This window comes from Scyliorhinus canicula, chromosome 5 (genome assembly GCF_902713615.1).
Source record: "Scyliorhinus canicula chromosome 5, sScyCan1.1, whole genome shotgun sequence".
In the NCBI taxonomy this organism is placed as follows: domain Eukaryota; kingdom Metazoa; phylum Chordata; class Chondrichthyes; order Carcharhiniformes; family Scyliorhinidae; genus Scyliorhinus; species Scyliorhinus canicula.
The window spans coordinates 37,318,732-37,332,497 of NC_052150.1; the positions used below are offsets into that span (position 1 = coordinate 37,318,732).

At 44.0% G+C, this 13,766-nt stretch overlaps 1 protein-coding gene across 3 annotated transcripts in view; it reads left to right on the forward strand.

Annotated features, from left to right (window-relative positions):
* The window catches only part of elmo1 (engulfment and cell motility 1 (ced-12 homolog, C. elegans)), a 330,714-nt gene that overhangs the window by 108,576 nt on the left and 208,372 nt on the right, over window positions 1-13,766 (forward strand). For 2 of the 3 annotated variants that reach the window (XM_038796915.1, XM_038796914.1), the window contains exon 7: window positions 3,115-3,150. The exons of the other annotated variant lie outside the window; for it this stretch is intronic. In XM_038796915.1, coding sequence (XP_038652843.1) covers window positions 3,115-3,150 — 36 coding nt within the window. The remainder of the gene's footprint in view (window positions 1-3,114; window positions 3,151-13,766) is intronic. 3 annotated transcript variants of the gene reach the window in all.

Consider the following 13,766-nt stretch of genomic DNA (forward strand, 5'->3'; position numbering starts at 1 on the left):
TGCCATCTATGCGGGGAATGTCAGGACTCTACCCAGGTGAAGCTGACTCTGTCAATCCTTTTCCTGGGAGTCGGGCTCAGACTCATTGTGTTGGGAGTTTTACAGCCATTTGCAGGAAAAAAAGATCATTGAGAAATCTCCCAGATTTAAGTCCTTGGCACCGCACGTGGGTTGGAAAGGAATAGCTTCAATCACAAAGACAACCATTCGCTTAGGCGAATTGTAACTCGCTCCCAGACTTAATAGCATACATCTTTCCTATTTTAAAAAACATAAAGGGAGATGGAAAATCCAGTTCTTCCAAGTGTCTTTTCCTCTGACTCCTTTCCCGTGTAATTTTGCATGCTGGGAATCTCATAAACCAATTGGACCAGAGACACGGTGCTGCGGCACCAGTAGAAAACCACTAGTCTAAGGGTCCTGAGGCATATTTGATTGCTTGCCCCAACAGTTTTCCCTGGTTGAGATTCTATCATGTTTGAGTGGAAATACGGCTTCTCCCAATTGGTTTGAAATAATTTTGTAATTAAATATTTTATTGTCTTGTGTTTGAAATGTAATGTAAATAAGAATAGATTTCAATATTCGTCATGGTCAACTATTGAATTACGCATCCTTGATTCCGATCGGGTTGGTGATGATGGTTTTCTGATAACCTCCAGGAAGGTTGCTGTGTGTTAACTGGTGGCGAGTATCCTGAAGAATTACTCCGCCTTAGCCAAGTTCTCCCTATAGCATTGCACTTCCGTTCTACTCGATGCAGTACCCAAGAACAAGGATATGTTCAGCAGCTCACTCCGAAGGCAGAGCCTGAATGCAGTCTTCAATTTGAGCTAGGGTTTGAAGCAGATGCTTCCAGACTTGAGGTCATTCAGTGATTGATCATTAATAAAGTCAATGATCCTGTAGATACAGGACCAGGGAACTGAGGTTACTTGTTGAGTTCAGAAGGTCTGGTGTGCAAGATTTGTTGGGTTTCATGAAGTTATTTCCCTCCTGCCCTCCCTGAATGTATTGTTTCATGATGGACCTGGAATCATGACTACTGACAGCTCATGCCACATGTTCATCTTCCAAACGTAAACCTTAGACAGCAAACATTGATGGTATCTTCAGCCATAGGAACCAGTTCCTATTCTCCCCTGAACACCTCACACTGGGAGCACTTTTCAGCCGGGAGCAACCCTATCAATTTCTTAGAATCCCTACAGTGCAGAAGGGGGCCATTCAGCCCATCGAGTCTGCAACCGGCCCTTCAAAAGGGCACTCTTTCCATGTCCACGCCCCGTCCATCCCACCCTATTCCCCCCCCCCAGCCCCATAACCTAACCTGCACATCCCTTGACACTACGGGGTAATCTATACTGGTTAATCTACTTAATCCACAGATCTTTGGATGGTGGGAGAAAACCAGAGCACCCGGAGGAAACCCATGCAGACACTGGGAGAAAGTGCAAACACCACACAGACAGTCATCCGAGGCTGGAATTGAACCTGGGTCTCTGCTGCTTTCAGACAGCAGAACTAACCACTGCACCACCATGCCGTCGGTCTCCCCTCTGTAGCCATGGGGTACTGCGCCCCAGTGTCATGACTGGGCACATACGGAGGATCAGACCTGCAACCTTTCTGCTCTGCATAGTATGAAGAACTACAGCAAGTGGATGCATTTATTAATGGAATCAATGAGGAGGAATGTATTACAAGTAGGGGTGATTTGGCAGAGGAAAAAAAACTGAATAGTCAGCCTTCAGTAATTATTCATATGTATATAGATATTCAGTTTGAGTAATGAATGTTTGAATTGTTAGGTTATCTTAAAAACCTTGTGAGTGGAATGTTATTGATAAGACTGTAGATACGATTTTAGGATATGAGAATGTGGAAATTGCTACCACTTAAAGTTGAGATGAATTGCATAGATACCTTTAACAGAATGCTAGGTAAACACATGAGGACGAAAGCATAGATAAAATTGTGTGGGAGAAGGCTTGTGTGAAGCATAAAAACTGACATTGACCTGTTTGGCTTCATGGCCTGTTTGTGTGCTGTAAATTTGATGGAATTCCATGTAAAGTCAGTGCATATTTAACTGTTGACATGGGCATGTGGAATCTTTGAACAGCTTAGTGCACCAAACGCTAATCGCGGGCAGTGAGAAAATATCGGCTGCAGTTTCACGTCTGGTCCCCCAGGTGTTCTGCAGTTTTTGGCTTCCTACCAGTTGCACTCCAGGCTCTGCCACCACCATGGTTTCTTAGAAAACCTGCCCCCTGCGCAGTTACCATGTGTCTTTAAACTAAAAGTGAGAAAGCTCAGTCAAATGTGTTCCAGGTTGTTACCTGACAGTAACTATCCTGATGAGGTGTGCCAAGGGTGACAATAGTGCTGGAGAGCATGCAAAGGCTTTTGACTGAGTATCTAAGGAGGTACTGCTTCTACTGGTGGTGGCGCATTACCTGAAAGGAAGGTGGGAGCAGATTCCAAAGGTTATTTGAAGGGGAAAAATTGCAAGACTATGGGGAAAAGTAGGAGGGTTTTTGTTTCTTTGGATAGCTCTGCTAAAGGGCTGACATAGGGATGATGGGATAAATGGCCACCTCCTATACTCACGATTTGAGTCCACAATATTGTGTGGATGAGTAGAATGGGATTTCGAGCACCGTAATTGCTTCTCTGGATTTATATTTTATGTCTTCTCCATTTTCACCCCAAAGCCAACTTTTCTGTGGACGAGGGAGTAGGGTGGGGATGTGATTCAATGAACAACGTTTACACACGTTCCAGCTGTATTGCCTGCTCAGATCTGCGGTTCCTTTCGCTGGTATATTTTGGAGACCCATTGTATCCCTCCCAACAACTGCCTCTGTTTAAATTCATATGAGTTTGGTTCGAGTGGAAATATTACCTCTGTCTCGGTTGGATGGAAATAATTTTGCCCTTAATCACCCCCCCCCCCCAAAACTTTGTGTTTAAAACGTAACATCAACTCTTGATCTTTTCTGAAACCGGGATCCGGGAAAGTTGAAGGCTCAAGCCATTCTAGTGCCAGTTATTTAAGATACTTCTTTGCGGAGAACTGTGTAATATGTGAAAGTTTTTAAATTTTTGCAGACGTTATCAGAAACTACAGAAGATTATGAAGCCCTGGTAAGAATCCAATTGGACCGTCATTTTGTGTATTCTCTCATTGCATGATTGGAAATCAAGCCCTCACACTTTCAAATTATGCTTCCTCTCTGATCTGTGTTGCCTCTCGCTCTGCGCAGTGCTTCGTCTGTTGCATGTGATAATGGCCAGTTCGGTGACCTCTCTTCTCACTAAAAAAAAACCCCACCTTTTTTGTTGCACTTTTTTTTCCCTCTCGCCAGTTTGCGTTCCTAATGCAAGATTCCAGGATCAAATGATGATTGCACGTGACTCAAAAGCATACTAACTAAAATTGTTGAAGCAGTCGCTGACCCAATCAATGCCACTTGCTTTGTAAAATCATTGAGCTATAAATCCTTGTAGAAACAGTAAACATTTTCTATAAAGTGCGGCATTATGAATTACTAACTGCAAAAGTAAACACTCCATTGATAACATTTTTTATATGGTACTGGGTAAAAGATTCAAACGTGAAGATCCCTGCTTCTCTATCTGTCTACAGCTGGGTTTCAGTTCTACTTTGACTACATTTCATAAGCCTTTCCAGATGAGAGGTATGAAGATGCAAGCTTGTCTAGTGCCAGTCTATGTAATGAGCCATGTGCCTATTAATGTGATGAACTTCTGTTCTTGCTGAGCCAATAGGTTCCTTTCCTCTTTCATTATGGCATTATGAAGGCCCTTTGTAAAAGTTGCTACTGCTGTTGCTTTTCGTGAAGTTCTGATCTTACCATCACTGTTCAAAGCATGTACAACACCACCATAAGTCTACCATTAAAAATGCAGAGGAAGCAACGTAGATGGTGCTGAGTTTTGACTGACCGAGTGCCAGTGACTTATGGTAATCTTCAGCTGAAGCGAAGGGATTCCTGGGAGAGGAATATTGTGTGCCTACATCTTGGTTTAAACACGTTGTCAAATGAATTGCAGACCAATGTCACTTCACATGACAGATTGTACCTGCGGGATTAAGTTTTGAACATGTCTGTCCAGTGACTCCTTGTGAAGTGCTGCCACTGCTGGGGTTACTACTGCCCAACAGGGTGTCACCATTCACGGGACTGTGCAACATACCAATATTTACAATCCTATCGGTAATAGCAAAAGCATATTGGATTAATGCAGGTGCCATTTACCAACATTTAAACAATTCCATGGGGCCCAGTTCAGAGCTCAGTGAGAAGTAAAGGTAAACTGTTTTTTATAATGTGAGTTACCAATTATTTGGAACCAGTGCTAAAATTCAGCATCGTCGAGGTGAAGCCCAGGTCCAGGTATTAAGGTGCTGTCTCTCTACACTGTTAGAGAGCTGAAGTCATGCAGCTTGTTGTAGAGCTGAAGTCATGTTGCTGGACAACTTTCTAGGGGTATAATCTGTACTTTGGGCTGTTGGCCTTCATCAGTCTGACCTAGTCAATCCGCCGGGAGACTTCTTCAGAACAGTAATCAAATGTGAAGCACAACTCGCAAGACCTGATGAAGTTTTATGTGGCCCCCCCTGTTTTTGTTATTTATAAATTTATTTTTAAAAAACAAACATATGTTTGTATAATTAGAATGCAAAATGTCTTTCATGATCTAGGATCTTACCATTGGCTGCCGTTGACGAATGTCTGTTCATTTTGCTGTGTCAGAATTCTCAGAAGTAGTATATTTTCTCCCTCACCTCCACACCTCAATTTCGCTGAATATTTTTTAATTAATTAAGGCAAAAATTGGCACTGCTCCAGGAAATTTTTACAATTCGCACGGAAGATTGCTTTACCCCAGTGAGTGTTGTTGGTGAAAGAATGATGGGTATATCTCCATTACATTGGGGGAGCCGAGCAGACAAGTGCAAAAGACAAGGCTGAAGGGTTTGTGACCAGCTTCAGACAGAAGTGCTGGGTGGAGGATCCAAATCAGCCTCCTCCTGAGGTCCCCAGCATCACACATTCAACCAATCATTCCACGTGAAGAAACAGATGAAGATACTGGATACTACAAAGGCTATGGGTCCTAACAGCATTCTGGCAGCAGTTCCAAAGACTTATTTTCCAGAACTAGCCGTGCGCCCATAGCGAAGGTGTTCCAGTACAGCATCAGTAAAACTCCAATGGCTGGTTGGTAAGAAAGAAAGAAACCAGGTCTTCACTTCGTCCAGTCAGAACTTCATTCCAACACCCATAAAACTCCAGTCCCAGATCATCATCTGCTTCCCCAATAACTCTGAGTAAAACAAAAAAGAACAAAGAAAAATACAGCACACGAACAGGCCCTTCGGCCCTCCAAGCCTGCGCCGACCATGCTGCCCGTCTAAACTAAAAGCTTCTACACTTCAGGGGTCTGTATCCCTCTATTCCCATCCGATTCATGTATTTGTCAAGATGCCCCTTAAACGTCACTATCGTCCCTGCTTCCACCACCTCCTCCGGCAGCGAGTTCCAGGCACCCACTACCCTCTGTGTAAAAAAAAAACGTGCCTCGTACATCTCCTCGGAACCTTGCCCCTCGCACCTTAAACCTATGCCCCCGAGTAATTGACCCCTCTACCCTGGGAAAAAGTCTCTGACTATCCACTCTGTCCATGCCCCTCATAATTTTGTAGACCTCCTCATAATTTTGTAGACCTAAAAACAACCAATAAACTCAAAGAAGAAATTAAAATGGGGGCTAGATGCTTAACGGTATACTGCAACCAAGAACAAACTCTCAAAGGGTGGCGCAGCGGTTAGCATTGCTGCCTCATGGTGTCGAGGTCCCAGGTTCGATCCTAGCCCAGGTCACTGTCCTGTAGAGTTTTCACATTTTCCCCATGTCTGCGTGGATCCCACCCTCACAAACCAAAAGATGTGCAGGGTAGGTGGATTGGCCATGCTAAATTACCCCTTAATTGGAAAAAAAAAATTGGGTACTCTAAATTTATATTTTAAAAAAAACTCTCAAAGGAAATGTTGCATCGATCTTGGAAGGCCTCCACTGTGCTGGTGGACACTGCATGCTCCCTTTCCAGGGCTACCCAGCCACCAGTATAGCCATGGAAGAGCGGTGGACAGTCAGGTGGAGGACCCCTCCGCAACCACTCACTGCCTGGACCTGTTGAAGGCCTGTTTGGCCAGGTCCAATAGCAGGTTGACAAAGGAGGTCCTTCTCCCTCTCTGCCTCCTTCTGTACCCAGTGTCCAAAAGTCAGGAGCATGGGACTGAAGTGCAACCAGAAATGAAGTAGAAGACTCCTTAAATAACTAAAGAGGAGGTTTAGCCTACAATAGCTAACATCCACGTGTCCACTGACTCTACAAGGCCTTAAAGTGCAAGCATATTGAGTCCATGAACCAATGCAAACTATGGTTGTATGGGACTGCTGCATGCAATTTCCTCCACCCTAGATCCCCAATGGAAAGGGGAGGACTCCTGCATAGAAAGCACCCCCACTGGGTCCTCCATTGCCAGATGGCAAAAGGGCATGACAAGACGTGTCTGGGTGGCAGGCAAAGGAAAGGAAGTGAAGGGTGTGCAGCAGCAGCCTATAGAGTAATCCCTCCACACCATGTGAACAGGCACGGAGGGTATTTCCTCGAGGCGGCTTCAAGTGGTGGGGCTCCGGCTCACAAGGGAGGCTTCCGGCTTGGGGCCGATGTGGAATTCGAGCATAGTTCCGGTCCGTTCAGACAGGAGCCCATTGCACCCGAGTTTCCTCGAGGCCACGTATGCCATTGTGGTCAAGCCCCACTGCTTCTAAGGTGTCCTATGACATTGGCTGTTTCTCCTTTATACAATTCAACCACATGAAATTCACAAAATTGGGGCCCAGAAGTCAGCTTATTAGGAGCTGCCCCCTCCCTCCCCGCGCCCCCACCCTTCCCGCACCCCCAAAGAATAGAAGCGTGAGCTGAAGCGCATCCAAAAAATTTTTTAAAGCTCCTTTAAAACTCCAAAAAGGGGCACTCGCCATACAACTAGATACATGGCCCACTGACTGCACAAGGCCACAAAAGACGTAGGTATCTTTTGAGCCTTTGAACCACCTTAGTCTATGGTTGTGTGAGACTGCTGCATGCAGTATCCTTCACCCCATGTAGAGAACCCCCACACCAGGGACCTCTGACAACAGATGGCAAAAGAGCATGGCAAGGCATGCCCGATTAGTGGACAAAGGAATGGAGGTGAAGTGTGTACTGCAGCAGCTCATGCAGGAAGACCCACCACCACCACCACCCCCTGCGCGGTGGCTCAGATTGTGCGGTTCCAGCTCCCAGAGGAAGGTTTTTGAGGCTTGGGGCCCATGTGGATTCCATCCGAGCAGAGTTTTGCTTAAGGCTGTGTGCGCCTTTGGTTGACATCAACTGTTTCCCCTTTATACTCCGAATAACACCAAAACAACCAATCAACACAAAGGACAAATTAAAATAGATGTGGGGGGGGGGGGGGGGGGGTCATAACCCTTAAAAGGGGCACTGCAACTAAGAATTAATTCTCAAAGGAAACTTAAAAACTTAAGCTGTGGTTCAGTTTTCCGTTAATATGCACCCAATGATGTGCTTAACCAATTAAGCTCTAATTATTAGCTTAATCACTTGCTGATTAGTAACTATTGCCAATCCTAACAGACCTCCCTCTTAAAATTAAAGTAATCCTTAAGTGGAACAAACCAGGCAATCCATTTTTTTATATCACGTAATCAAAGTTATATTTCAGACAATCAACCATCACCATTCCCCTTAAACAAAGGCAACAGATAGAAAAATGTCCTTTCTAAAAATGTATTTATAGCTCCATCAACAGACGTTCTCCGTTGAAACTTTCCAATAATTTATTTTGTGAAACAATCAGATGATTGCTGGCTAGTGTCAACCCATTTTGGAGTTCCCCTTGTTCTCTAATGCTTATTTTAAACTTGCATTATCTATTCTTAATATTTTTTCATTAACACACTGTGTAACATGCATGTTGTCCTGAAGTTACCCATTGTCTGGGTAATATTCAATAGGCGTTGTCCCAGAATCCTTTTTTTATTTAGGATTTCTTCCAATGTCTTTGATATGAAGAGTACCATGACTACCACCTCAACAAGGACTGGAGTTTCTCCTGCCAAAGTACTCTTCACTATTCTCTGTATCTTTAATTTTCCATGCAAAGAGCAACATTTACCTCTTTTATTTTTTTCCCCTCCCATCAGAAATATTACAAAACCCTGCTTTGTTTGATGACCCACCTCAGAGGTTAGTATTAGAAGTGTCACTAAAAACAATTAGTTTCTTATTGCTAGCCTCACCCACATGCACGACACATGCTTTGTTTGAAATTTTTTTCAATGTTGTCTTTGCCTCAATCACGTCTTCAACCTTAGGATTGTTCATTATAGTCTTCAATTATAAAATATCAAAGCTGACACCCGGCCTTGTTTGTCTGCCCACCCAATTCAGTTATCCACTTTGACTTCGGAGTTCCTCCTTTACAGTTTCAGAGGTTGTTGTATCTTTTTGTGAGGCCCTCCCCTGACTAATTGCTCTGGGATTTACCATCCTCCAACTGGGATTGCTGATGTAAAGTGACATGTAATCCATTCCGTCCGATTTCCAATCCAATATATTTTTTAAACCCCCAGATGTCTGACTTCCAATCTTGGACTCTGTTCCAAACCCATTAATGGCAATCCTTTCAAATTCACGACTGCCAACCCACAAAAAAAAAACATCTACACACATCATGAAGGTTCCTTAAAGTTTCCCTCCATGGTGTCAATAAAACACTGTTGGGTCTGTTTTCAACTGGAGACAGCCCACATTTAGTAAAACTGACTTTGGAGAAATTTGAACTCTGGAGACATCATTTAAACCATGCATGCACTTAAATGTCCAGTATGCTCTTCTACATCAGGAATCCCCTTTGAAGAGTGGAAAATAGCTTCCCTTTGAAGCTGGTCTGTTTGCAACAAACCAGCTTTAATATCAATTGCGTTGCATTCCCAAGAATTTATTGCTGGCAGAGTCAAGGTTATCATCAAAATTACTTTTCTTACCGTGGGTGAATCTACTTTTATATCTTGGTCACCCAATCTTTCTTCAAAGCCTCCAGCCTCTAATCTGGCTTTAGTCTCAAGTCCCATCAGGGAGCATCTTTCTGTGTATATCAATCTATGCAATTGGGCTGGCTGTCTCATATCGGGCACCTCTGTGTACACCCAAACCCCTCTCCAGTTGTGTTGTTCTTGCTGTTTGAAGCCTTTTATTAACTTATCGACAATTTATTTGTCGCCACAAAGACTTCCCGATCATATGGGCTTCTGCTCCTTGTAGCATTCCTGGTCTGTGTCATATTCCTTGACTTTGTTAAACTATGTTCTCTATCCTGCCTCTCATTCTGAACTGTCACTGTTTGATCTCCCTCTCCTATTAACAGATTTTCTTCCAACATTTCATAATCTCGAACAAAGGGGCACATTCACTCCCAGACCCACTCTCTGAACGCACACTACATTTTCTTGCCTACCATTTTCGGTACTTCTTGTTCCTAACCATGGGCCTCACCCCCCTGTCCCTTATCTTGTGCATTTAACCAGCTTTTGTATTTTCCGGTGGCCTTCTTTGCTCTACCTATAATAGTTGCATCCTTCCATTGACTCTCCCCTCCTGGCAAGTATGGAACTCTAGTGCCAGGTTTTGACAGTTGTCCTCTGGGCAAATTACCTCATTTTGTTCACCTAAATTACTGTGTTCATCTTCAGCTATCCTGTCAACAGCAGCAAATCTGGTCCTCCCAATTATACAACAATGGTGTTGAGAAGTACATGGTTCCTCATGACTTTCTATAACCCTTTAAGGATCTCCAAGTTTGTCAACTGTGTCAACTAGCCTAATGTGTACCCGAATAGTCTGGTTCCCATGCTGTAAAATGACTGTTTTCCATCCTTATCAATAACCTTTCCTGGGCCTCTCCACTCATTTAGTCCTTTTCTTTTATAGTATACCAAGCCTCCCCTATTGAAAATAGTTTCCGAAGACCATACATTGTACCTTGAGGCTAGCAGAATTCTCTCTCAATCTTTAGATTTAAGGATTGCTCTTCTTGCACGTGCAGTGTGTTCAAACAAGTACGTCTTTTGGGACTTTGTGGGAGGAAACCAACGCAGACACGGAGAGAACGTGCAGACTCCGCACGAAGAATGACTCAAGCCGGGAATCGGACCCAGGTCCCTGGCGCTGTGAAGCACTGCTGCATCACAGCACCGAGGGTCCCGGCTCGATCCCGGCCCCGGGTCACTGTCCGTGTGGAGCTTGCACGTTCTCCCGCGTCTGCATGGGTATCGCCCCCACAATGCAATGATGTGCAGGGTAGGTGAATTGGCCACGCTAAATTGCCCCTTAACACACACTATATCAGTGAGGAATTTTGCCAGCATTCATTTTCTTAGGGTAGACTTTCTAAGGGCTGTGACAGTGTCCTTCTTGGATATATCACATCTATCACATAACTCCTCTATAAGATTAGTATAGGCTTCATCCCTTAGCAAAATGTTTAAACTTTGGGAAGAGAGATGGGCAAACGGCCGATGCAAATTTAATACAGTTAGCTATTTGTCCATCAAATTCCTATCCCCGGATGCTAATAGCACTTTTAAAATTCCCTTCGTAGAAAAGTTAGGTTTCGCTACAGGGATACAGTGATGTCCACATTGTGTAAATTGGAGCTATGACACTGCTGGAAAAGAATGTTTTCTGAGGAATCGTTTTAAGGGCCTCTGACATCTGTTCCAGCAGTGTGCTCAAATTCCACAAATTTAACTTCTGGCAAAACTTGAAGTCTGTCCATATTCAATACTTTGGCACAGTGTAATAACTTAAAAGCCAGCATTAAAGCAAAATACTACAATGTTGGAAATAAAAACAGAAAATGCTGGAAAATCCTAGCAGGTCTGGCAGCGTCTGTGGAGAGAGAAACAGAGTTTTGAATCCTTATGACTCTTTAGCTGCATCATACGATCTTGAAACATTAACTCTCTTTCTCTCTCCACAGATGCTGCCAGACCTGCTGAGTTTTCCTAGCATTTTCTGCTTTAACTTAAATGCCAGCATTGATTGTGGAATCTCTAGATGGAATTTTTGTAATCTTGCCTATTAGTCCAGTCAATTCCATTTTGTAATCCCGAACGGTTCTCCAACTTTCTAAATTAATCAAAATCTGACCACTCCTCATCATCACTAAAGTCACTGTTTGCTAGTTTTTATCCATATAATCTAATGCAGTCGTTTCCAATGACTGGGTGAGTCATGAGCAGGTTTCGGGAGGGTGGCACGTGATTGGTCTCAGCGTTCCTGATCACGGGAAGAACGCCAAACGGCCATGACTGGCTTTTAAAAATGCCGGCCGTGACAGACTTTTAAGATTGCTGGCCATCCTGCGCATGCATGCTTGATCAAACAGTGCGCAGGCAGAGAGCCCAGTGGGGTGGAGCGTCTCCTCCCGACGTCAACGCACCATCCAGGGCCAGTTTTTTCAGCAAACAACAGAGTCCTCCCACTGGAAGCGGCAACAGAGAGCAGAACACGCGCCCCATACGCTGAGGTCACATGTTCTGGGCGGTGAGAGAGATTCCTCCGTTTTGCAGCTGCCAGCACTGCTGGTGGGAACTCCTGGGTTTCTGGTGAACAATCTATGAAGAGGAAGGTGAAAAGAGGAACAAAGCAGCATAAAGATGATTACTTGAGGTATGGGTTATTAACTGTGCCCCTGCAAATTAGGATTTAAAGTTCATGTGTGACATATGAAGAGAAGGACTGGCAAATGAATGTTTAAAACTCTTGAAACTTCAAAGATCCAGCATGTATGGCGAGTTCGAGGACAAGCCTTTTGATTTTTTCAGTGGATGCAGTGAGATCTTAAATCATCAGCTGAAGTAATTATGAGAAATGTAACATTGAACCACAAAGAGAGTGAGATAGAGAGGACCAAGCTGGCTCACCCGTCATATTAAAGATGTGATGTGGAGATGCCGGCGTTGGACTGGGTTGAGCACAGTAAGAAGTCTTACAGCACCAGGTTAAAGCCCAACAGCATTCACCTGAGGAAGGAGCAGTGCTCCGAAAGCTCGTGTTTGGTACATTAAAGATGGGCCGCGAAGGCCGGCTGGCATGGGTCGCAAAGGTTGGCTGGCTGGTAAAAATGGGTCCCAGGCAAAAAAGTTTGAAAAACACTGATCTAATAACTTCCTCAAACCTTCATCCATGTCCAAATGCTCAGACACCAACTTCAAAATGGCGCTGCATCTTATTCTGCCTTCGTACCAAACCCCTGTTTTTTATTTCTTCAGCAAGGAAGTAAATCATGTCCACATTATTACTTCATTCTTCCATTGCTCATCAGGTTCAATCTTCGAAAACATCAGAGGGAAATCATACCCTGAGACTCCATATTTTGATTCATCCATTTTCTGAAGTGACTCCAACCCACCCTTCTCTTAAAGTTAACTCCAAGTAACCTTGTGACTGGAGAAATGCTTAGTTTTCAGTCTTTTATTTACAAGCAACAACCATCCTCTGCTGCCATTGTAAAACTCCAGTGGCTGGTTGGAAAGAAGCCAAGTCTTCATTTCTTCAAGACAGAGCTTTATTCCGACACACAAAACATCAGTCCCAGATCATCACCTGTTTCCCCATTTCATGCACTTAACCAATAAACCTCTAATTACTAACTTAATCATTTGTTGACTATTCACTACTTCCTGTCTTAACAGCATCTACCTGGCTAATGTGGAAATTGCACATGTATGTCTTGTCCACAAGAAAAAACAGGACCAAGGAAGGTGTTGTCAACAGCACTTTCAAGCGGCACTTATTCAGCAATAACCTACTCATATGATCAGTTTGGTCTCTGCTGGGGCCATTCACTCCTGATCTCAACCATGGACAAAAGAGCTGAACTGACGAGGTGAGAGTAACTTCCCTTGGCATCAAAGCAGCATTTGACCAAGTATGGCACAAGGAGTCCTTGCAAAACTGGAGTCGATTGGAATCAGGAGAGAAACCCCATCCCAGTTTAAACCATACCTAACGCAAAGGAAGGTCGAAGTTAATCATCTCCGTCCCAGGACATCACTGCAAGAGTTCTCAAGATAGTGTCCAGGGCTCATCCATCTTCAGCTGCTTCATCCAATGACCTCTCAGGCTCACAAATCTTCTAAACTAGAGGTAACACTGAACAACAATGTTGCAAAGCTGGCCAACTATGGCAAGGCACGACGCCTCCTGCCCAGCAGCAACAAAACGGCTTGCAGTATATTCCACCTCCACAATGCCAGCACCAAGAGGGAACATAACATCTCCTTGAGTGGCATGGTACTGAACCACAAATAACATCCCGCCTGCCCTAGTGTTACCCTTGAACGAATGCAGACATACAAAATACACCTGAACAAGACAGCAACAAAGGTCAAAATGTAAAGCAATCTCCTCAGTAAGCTTCATCTACTTGACTCCACGTACTGTGCATCAATATGGTACAACTCATCTAATACCAGTCTTGTAGATACCCAGTTCAACACAACAAAGTGTAGCATCATGGGTACCCTCCAATCAACCAAACTCCCTTGGCTCCTGGTCCTGTGCAAAATCCTGTCCCCTGGCAAGGAGGGAGATTGCA